Source organism: Haliotis rubra, unplaced genomic scaffold, assembly GCF_003918875.1.
Source record: "Haliotis rubra isolate DU_JTF1 unplaced genomic scaffold, ASM391887v1 Scf574, whole genome shotgun sequence".
In the NCBI taxonomy this organism is placed as follows: domain Eukaryota; kingdom Metazoa; phylum Mollusca; class Gastropoda; order Lepetellida; family Haliotidae; genus Haliotis; species Haliotis rubra.
The window spans coordinates 52,089-62,168 of record NW_025767273.1 but is presented as its reverse complement, the minus strand read 5'-3'; the positions used below and the strand labels follow the sequence as shown (position 1 = coordinate 62,168).

The 10,080-nt window shown below is 40.6% G+C and overlaps 1 protein-coding gene across 1 annotated transcript; it reads right to left on the bottom strand.

The window, feature by feature from the left end:
- Positions 1 to 4,218: 4,218 nt before the first annotated feature.
- On the bottom strand, positions 4,219 to 5,452 carry LOC124254545. Its single transcript, XM_046688359.1, has 2 exons — positions 5,272 to 5,452; positions 4,219 to 4,848 (listed from the first exon to the last, which is right to left on the bottom strand). The coding sequence occupies exon 2, from the start codon at positions 4,699 to 4,701 to the stop codon at positions 4,315 to 4,317; it is 387 nt and encodes a 128-aa protein (XP_046544315.1). The 5' UTR covers positions 4,702 to 4,848; positions 5,272 to 5,452; the 3' UTR covers positions 4,219 to 4,314.
- Positions 5,453 to 10,080: the final 4,628 nt, after the last annotated feature.

Genomic DNA, 10,080 nt, shown 5'->3' with positions numbered 1-10,080 from the left:
GCAATCGTTTTAGGAGTGCTTCTGGGAGACCTCGATTGGTAGAAAGTTGCCAAGCTTCCCGGTTCAGAATAACCCAGTTCTGGGAAGTTGTCCAAGACGGCAGGGTCAGTGATGAAGATCGGTGGGACTCGGATGTCGATGGAGACGGTGGTGATATCAGGTGCCATGGTGAACGAATAAGGGAGATCTGGAGAGAAAAATGTTTTCAGTATAATACAAGATCCTGATACTAAGGCTGGGACGGGTAACCCGGACGGGTGGGTAATGAGTTGGACGTGGGTAGCCGTCTCAATACCCGGACCCGTTATGATCATGTGACTAATAGATTCAACAATGTAATATGTTATTCTTTCATGATTAAAAGTTTGCACTGACTTAGAAGATTTAGACATTATTTACAGTCAGCTGTTTTGAATGTAATACATGATTAAGATAATGAAAAAATCGAAATTTTAGCCTCGAAGAACATATTGCCATTTCTTATAAATTTGATGTCAGGAATTTACATATCGGGTATCCTTGGGTAGGGTAACAGGGGATCGGCTACCCGGGTAGAACACGCCCTACCTCAAACCTTTAAGATTTCTAAATACATGATTAATAGAGGTAAGAGTTTTGCATGAAAGTAAACTAATCTGACAAGCTGTGGAATAGATGATGTATGAAGTAAAAGTCAAACACCCAAGACACATACCCGATTCATACACAGTAGAGTGGTGCGAAGCTGTATCCTGCGATACAAGACTTCACGCTTTTATACCAAGATTCTGAATTCTTCTCTCAACTGCCTTCTCACAGTGGTTCTCTCAGATGAACGATGACGTTGAAGCGCACAAATACTTATACTACTGTCATCACATCGTAATCCAGTCATGTCATACGAGATAAATATTCTCCAGACGTGTATCGCGTCATGGGTGAACGTGTATTCAGCCGTCTGACTGACATTTGTCTCGTCTGCCCTGATTGCTGTTCACTGCCGTGACGGTAGGTGTGTGAACTCCGACTGCCTTGTGTAGGTCTGGCATGCAGCCTGTTTCTAAGAAGGGAATCCGCTAGTTACTGTCAAAACTAGCGGTGACTATTGAGGGGAAACAACTATAGCGATAGTCTATTGCAACATACTATTGCGACCAACTATTGCAATAGTTTTTTCTCCTTTAATTGTCTCATTTGAAGTCATTTCTCAAATGAATGTACAGTTTATATGAAATAAAAACAAGTTGAAGTAGTTTCAGTCTCCACCTTTTGTTTTTCCTTCCTTTCCCTTTATAAATTCGGCTTTTTGTTATTTTTCTCTTATGTTTTAACGTTTCTATTATAATTCATGTAGGTTAACGCCCCAGCATTTACATTTTTTGGGGTATGGTGGTTTATCCCTTATTATAACTTATTAATTATTATCGTAGCTCCCACCTATCCCGTCGGCGAAATTGGCACCCGCCAGAAGCCGACGTAAAATCATCAAACTCGTAGTCGTTCAGTCTCTTCTATAGTTTGGCATGAAATGCATGTGGACCCGGTTTTTTGTAAATATCTCTTCATCCAATGACCCAATCGATCTCAAACTGTGCAAGTGGATGTTTTGTCAGACAACCTAATCACATTGTAAATCACCTATTTTATGCATTTGTATTAAAGAATCTGTCTATGTAACTGTCAACAAAATAAACAGCAGAACGCAAACTGCTTGCAGAGGGAGGGAGCCAATGACCTGTAACAGCGGCAGTGTTTGGTCATCGATTGGGTCATTGGATGAAGAGATATTTACAAAAAACCGGGTCCACATGCATTTCCTGCCAAAATATTTTTATAATAACTGACAAGAAACTTGAAACACAGATCAAGTTAACAAGTTAACACATAAACTCAATGAAGCTGCAAGTCTGAACCCAAACCGCCTGTATTTTGCGCTGCGCATTTATCAAAAGAAGTCAATTACTAAACTATCGATAGTCACACGTACTATCGATATTTTTCGTTTCTGCCATCGATTAATTGCTATCGGAGACTCAACAATTGCAATTCATCGATAGTTCTATGCATCGTTACAGCCCTAGTCAAAACTACGTACTTGAGATGCGCTGTTATATATTTGTCATCAGTTGGCGATAAATATAAACATGACGAAGTTGTGTTTACTATCATTTTATTTTTACTTTCTATTTCTAATCTCGGTTTCTTCTTTATTTTTTTCTCCATGTTTATAAACTTCTTTTATTCCAAATTAAGGTAAATGTTAGCCCCATCATTTACATTTTTTCGGTATGGTGGTTTATTCCTTATTTAGTTAATATTTGTTTATTTATATTAGATCCCACCAACCCCGTCGGCGACATTGGCTACAGGCCCATATCGTGACGAGAACATTTGACATTGAAGCAGACGTTAAACATCAAATGATGATGATGATGATGAGGGTGTTTACTAGCTGGCAGTATGTATCACGCCCAAGGCATATAGGCGCGAAACGTGATTTTTATGTTGAATTCGACGCTCTGTACCCTAAACGTATTGTTGAGATACGCAAAAGGGTATGATACCCATGGAAACCTTAAATCAGTGAGTGAGTGAGTGAGTTATTATTTAACGTCACATCGGCAATATTTCAGCCATATCGTGACGAGAACACATGACATTGAAATAGAATATATATAGATAGTACAAAAACCTGCCGACAAAGGACAGTAAAGCCCTTAAATCAGCCATCGTATTAAATGTCTCAAAATATATAGGTGGCATGACCACCCGAAGATCGACAGGACTGGATATTATTTGTAAATTGTTATGACATGCTGTTTGCTTCCCCTAAAGATTATCTTATCTCACCTTATATCTCTATGCCCCAGCCCGACCCCAACCACCAAAATAGCTCACACCAAAGCCTTCACCGAGTATTCACCGGACATCCCGCTTCCAAGCTGCGCGAACCTATTTCACTGCGCATGTGCTATGAGCACAGCCCAGCTGTTGAAACCACTTCAATTCCCCCAAGCGCTGGGGAAAATTAGTGAATCGTTTGAACTCCGATTTCGCGCGGTTTTATTATCGCGTTATTTTTCAACTTTATAAGTTGATTTTGCATTTTTGATGATTTGTTTCGTTAAATCCATACCGAAAGGTATCAGAATCTGCAAAGTTGTGTTTTACGTTGCATGTGACCTTTAAAGTTATTATTTTTTAAGTCAGGTATCGTTTATAATGAAGCTAAGTTTAATTTCAAAATGGACATTTAAAATTTGTCCTTTGTAATATATTATCTAACACTAATTTGCATAAAGCCATGTCCTGTTCCAAATAAATGGCTTTGGAATTTGAAATAAACCGCATTTTTCATTTCTGCACTAATCTCTCCTCAGTAAAGTCCCGCGTTTCTTATCTCCCTACCACTGAGACTGTAGTTAGGCCGAACTCAGTTTAACAGATATTTCATATTTACACATATTAACTACATAAATTGTAGATATCAATGCGAAAAAACCCAGTTTTTTTCTATTTCCGACAGTACTTTTTTTAGTAACACTTCGTTATTTAGATTTAACAGCCGCTTCTTTCAGTAACTAATCAACGGGCTTGCGAACTGGCTTGTTTTGATATCTTGTTTATTGCTTCACAATATCCTCAAAGATATTCCTGCTGCATGACGCTTTTTGTCTGGACCAGACAATGCGGTGATCGACATTACGAGTATCAGTATACGCAGTTGGGGTAAATAACGGTTTATTCTCATTGACAAGACACTACAGGGGAATGACAGGTTTCATGTAAAACTCAAGATTCGAAAAAAACCCATGTTATTTTACCGCCAGACTATTTCTAAAACGTTTATGGTGTTTCAAGAGTTTTCTTCTTGTCTAAGGTACAATGTAATTTCTTATGTTATTTTAATAGTGCATTTTAGAGGTGACGTGCGTGATACTGTATTATTTTCTGCTGTCATTTTCGTTGCAGAGTATGATGTTCGATGTCTTCGTGCTCACGAAATCCACAAAGGATGTTGAAAACTGAGATGTGTGTTTTCGCCAGAAGAATACCGGGTGTTCATTCTCCCGGTGGTTGATGTATGTCATCGTGTCCCAATTGCGTAGATTGATGCTCATGCTGTTGATCACTGGATTGTCTGGTCCAGACTCGATTATTTACAGACCGCCGCCATATAGCTGGAATATTGCTGAGTGCGGCGGTAAACAACAAACAAACAGTAAAAACAAAGTGACAGACGATAACGACCCTTTATTACAATGATACGTACAGGGCATATGTACCTCACTGTAACATTCCCCTTACGACTACATGTATATGCACTATTCATCTTCATTCCTCCCAGATGATGTCCAGTCCCCATATTGTTGTCCACCTAGTGTCCAAATGGTATACACGCTCGTGAACAGCAACCCCTTCGTTGTCATCATCTGCACTGTCCACATCTTCCCGGAGACTGGAACAGTTCAAGTAGTCTTCAGCGTAGAGGTCCATCACGCTAAAGTCGCCGTCAGTTTCATAATGTGGGAGATCTGGCAAGTATTGCCACCATTTGCAGTCGGAGGGGAGGACGTACTGGGAGTCGAACAGATCGTCAGCATCCGACTCACGCAGGGTCACGGGACTCTCTGGCTGGACTTCCGGTTGGCGTCCTGGCAAGAAGTCTTCAGATGAGGCCAGATTTTCAGTCACGATTCTTGAAGCGTCATCGTTGAGCATTGCAGATAAGATGTTTCTTGATTACTTCTACAGAATCTGGTGGATAATATCAGGGTTCTGAGAAATGTCAAGATGGTAGTATGTGATCGTCGATGGCACCCGGATGTTAGGGGAGGGAACGAAAGCCACGTGTGTTGACAACTCGTTCTGGAAACAATGTGAGACAATATAAGGCGCCGCTTTCAACAATATTCATTTGTATGATAAAAAACAGTTAAGGTTTATCGCATTTAATGGTAAAGTTTCACATTTGGTGTTAAATCACGGGAGTCGAACCCACGACATGACTAAGTGACGAAACTCCAAGCAAAGTGGTCAACATGTGAAACATTTTGACATTACGAGTGGACCAACTGTGTCCCTAGTGAAATGTTTACTAGAGAAGGCTGATGGTAAGGGTGGGGAAACGGATTGTGGAAACAGATACGTCCACTGGTTGAAAAGCTTAATTCCCTCAGATTCAGTGAAATGAGTGAGTGAGTTTACGTTTACGCCGCTTTCAGAAATATTCCAGCAATATCACTACGGGGGACACCAGAATTGGGTTTCACACATTGTAACCATGCTCACCTTCAGTCAGTTGGGTCTGAAGTGCCTTGATATTTATTTCCTCGGCCTTTTAAGTTAGCGACAAATACCTATGTCGACGATCACTCTGGTCAGATATACTTGAGACCACTGGCTTGCTCACGACGTCCCCAGTTCTTAATTTGCAACGTCCAGACCGAGTTTATGTAATAGTGCTCTGCGTCATACGACTACGTCACATCGTCACGACCAATCGTCTTGCAGCAATCAATGGCTCCATGCTCTGACAGAGGTAATACTTGCTGACTTATATATTGATATAAACAAAGTGTGGAGTTCGTAGCATGACCTTGCTTGTAACTCCCAGTCACGATTTTGCTGAATGGGATAAGCCCAAATGTCAGTGTAGGAAATTCATCTCTGAGACGCGCTGGTCAGTATACAGTCCGTGTTTCTCGTTGTCATGCACGCGGTGACTGTCGTCAACAATGGTCAATCAGTCATCCACGTTTTCGCCGTGGGTCGCAATGCATTTGGTGGGATGCGTCCTTTGTCTTCGGCGTTTCTTTTCTTGTGGGCTGTATGCCTCGAGAAAACTCTGACTTTTAGTCACTGAGTGGGTGCATGCAAAATGACGTTTTAAATCAATAACAGTCGAATGATATAATATATTACGTGTATATTTCGGAAATATCTTCTCACCACAGACCCCCAATACAAATCTACGTGGATGTACAGAAATCAACTTGAATAATGGTAACTATATCCATTTGAATCATGTCGGGGCCATGGCGATCAAGTGTGGTAAGTCAGAGTAAAAAATGTGCAATAAACCATTACGAGAATATTGTAAATCTATTTAGCCTATTGGTAATGAAATAGACTGTGGTAGCATATTTATGAAAACTATCGTAGCCCTCAGATTTCGTAAGATTGTCGCAAGTCTAAGACTGCTCCAACCTTTCGTAAATGTACTTTATCTTTATTCCAAGATGACGGCATACTCTGCTTTACATTGAAAATGGAACATTTTCTGTTTGAGGTGAGGTGAAATTGGGTTTAACGTCGTGCTTGAGAATATTTCGCTCATATGACGACGTGCATGCGTGTGTATGTGTATGTGGGGCTGCTTGTACTAGCCCAGACTTAAGCTGGTTTTATAGTGCTAGCCCACTGAGATACCATGCCGCAGTGAAGCATGAATACCCCACTCAGACACATTATACTGACTCCGAGCCGAACCAGTCCTTGTTGTACCCATTAATGCCAAGCGCCAGGCAGGGACCAACAAGTACCATATTTTAACGTCTTTTGTATGACGCGGTCGGGGATCGAACCCGCGACCTTCCGCTCTCTGGGCGGACGCTCTAACCATTACACCACGGAGGCGGTCTTTTCTGTTTGAACTTCTTGATTCAAATTGTCCCTTCAAGCATACGAATGAGTCGGTGAGTGAGTTGGGTTTTACCCCGCTTTTAGCAATATTCCAGCAATATCACGGCGGGGGGCAACAGAAATGGGCTTCACTCATTTTGCCCATGTGGGGAATCGAACCCGGGTCTTTGTCGTGACGAGCGAACGCTTTAACCACTAGGCAACCTCACCGCCCCTCAAGCATACGGAGAAGGCACAAGGGATGCATTGCGATGGCGACCCCCAAAACTGAGCCGATAGCCAAAATTATATTTACTTTCCAAGTCTAATCCGAAATCAATGAGAAACATAAGATGTTTTCGATAATTTGGGAAGGATATGAGCAGATAGTCTCAGCAGGTAACAGTGATGACCTTGACCGTTTGTATAAACCAGGGGCGGTAAATCTTGGTTCCCACTGTCACACGTGTCCTCAGGTTGTGAATTGTCCGTCTACTGCATCTTATGGTCCGCGAAATACAGTAGACTGGCCAGCCTGGAACATGCCATTTGCACGTTCACGTTCAACACTTGTAAGGCGTGGTGCAAGAGAATTGTTTATATCTCAAGGGTTGTTAGCGTGTTTTTCTAATCACCAGCAAGTTCAGCACATGAAATTGTGGTCACGTGATCTTGGACACGTACATGGTCGCGTTTTCACGAAAGAGCGTGCTGCAATCACCCCCGCAACAGTTGAAATGGGTATGTGCGTCAGGTTTGACCTGGTATTCGCCCATATTAACTACCTTGTACTACCCATTTTCAATGGAATTCATTTCTCCAAGTGTAAAGTTTCTTTTTTCTTTCAGTGTATTTTCGTTTGAAAATCGTCTTTGCATTGGAACGTGCATTGTTGTCGGGTAGTCTTGCAGTATTTTATCATCAGAAGAAAACGTTTACGTGTTGGAATTTTGCGGAATGTCACACAGATATGCTTGTAAAACAATATGTCCTCACAATGTGACAATGAATTAAGTGTAAGTTCTCCACATATAATCAGCGGATGGGACATTCAATGACGTCATTGGGAAATACCTAATGGTTGTTGTTTACGCCGCACTCAGCAATATTCCAGCTATGTCGCGGCGGTCTGTCAATAATCGAGATAGGGAATACAAGTCTGTATATCCAGATACTAAATTATTCTGACAGCTTCTTCTTCTTGATGTTTCTCTCGAATGAAGGTGAAGATGATGATGATGATGATGATGATGATGATGATGATTTGGATATTTTACCTGCGCTTTCCGTCATTATGCGAATTTCGTGCAATGCCATACAATGACGCATTCGTAACTACTCGCCTCTTTCCGTGAATGACGGATGACGATGTTGAAGAGAACAAATATTAACACTACCGTCATCACATCATTATACATTCATGTCACAACAAATAAATATTCTCCAGACGTGTATCGCGTCATGGGTGAACGTGTATTCTGTCAGTTGTCCCGTCTGCTTCCGATCTGTGATCGCGGTTAACGACCGTGACGTCGTCGTCTGACCTTTGACCGTCACGCGCCGGACAAGCATGCGGCTCCTCACCGAGAAACTACCGAGGTGAAAGATGCGCTGTTGTAGAGTCGTCACCTGTGCCGATAGATGAGTGAACGGACGAGACGAGCAGCGGGATTAACCCAATTAGATCAAACGGTATACCCAGCTATAGTCCACACACAACATTTCCGCAACGATGTGGGAAGGTTGTAGATTGGTAACGTCATGACACAACGTGGTCACAATGTTAGTATTACGTCATTTTATAACGGCATTTCACAACGTTACAGCAACGGTACATATATACGTTGTGTATCGATTATTACACAGTAACTTGGTGTCACAATAGAGTTTTCTGTAAAAAAATTCACTTTGAGATTCTTTCTTCACTATTCAGCTACAGCTTCAGAAAACACGACCAAAACAACATGCAAATTGACGAATAAACATTGAAGTGAATTTCTGCTTTGTTTCTTATGTGCTGTTCACTACTGGGAAAACTATTCAACTATTAACTTTAAATGAATGAATGAATGAATTGTTTATTAACGTGTCACGCATAAAATTACAAGGTATACACACAATAAATATACAAAGATAAAATAGATTATGAAGGGCCTCAATAGGCCGAAGAGACACGGTATAAAACTGTAAAATATAACTTATTTCAATAAGATAAAATAACCGTACAGTACAATGTATATATAAGGTACATAAAATTGTAAAAATATTTAATAAAATAATGACTAGATAGAATTAGTTGAAATATTCTTAAAACATTTACGACGATAAAACATCTTAAAACACATTAAACCTAAGTTAGATAAGAAAGCAGTAGAAGATAACAAAAAATTAAATTTAAAATCTAAAGTATTACAAGTAAAAGATGTGTTACTGAATATATTAGGTAAATAGAACTTTAAGACAACGTAAAACACGTTAGCATCAAATAACTTTAACAATGTGACGACGTGAAAATGACACATCTCAACGTCACGTCACAACGTTGTGATAAGGTAAATGGGAGTCCACAGAATAACGCTGTAACACTGTGAAATTGTTAGCTGGGTAGCTCTACGACCGTGGCGTTTTTTCTGACGCTATATGCGATAAGTACCAATTAGTAAGGTTTAAGTGCTGTCAAGTGGATGTTTCTTTTCTGTTTTTGAGTCTTCAACAGCATCTTTAGTGTGCGTGTGTTAAGTGAGTTCAGTATTTTTTTACGCCGCATTTGATAATGTTCCGGCAACATCACACAACGGGACTTAAATCTTATATCATGATCCGAGAGTATGGGGATCAAAGCACGAATGAGACTCAACCCCTCAAAACTACTAGAATGTGTGCTTCAGAAAGGGTAATGCTAGTAATTGGTTAATGCCTTTGTAATTGGTTAGGCGGCTGCCTTTGTGTGCTGGCGATTAGGTGCTTGACTCTGGTGGCGTGTAGTCATGAATAAGCCTGGCTATGTAAATTAACCCATTAACTCACATTCTGGTATGGCAGAATCAGTTTATCTGTTATTTAATATGCCTTTTCTGCTTTTATTCAGACTTACCTCTGTCCAAGTAAGTTTATCAAGATGTATCTAAGAAACTGTCCGCGTCAGTTTATGACTGACTAACTGTGTTTTGGTTTTACGCCGCTTTTAGCAATATTCCAGCAACATCACGGCGGGGGACACCAGAAGTGGGCTTCACACATTGTACCCATGTGGGGATTCGAACCCGGGTCCTCGACGTGACGCAGTTTATGAAGATGTAAGTAAGACACTGTCCACGTCAGTTTATGAAGATGTATCTAAGAAACTGTACGTGTCAGTTTATGAAGATGTAAGTAAGACACTGTCCATGTCAGTTTATCAAGATATAAGTAAGACACTGTCTACGTCAGTTTATGAAGGTGTATCTAAGAAACTGTACGTGTCAGTTTATGAAGATG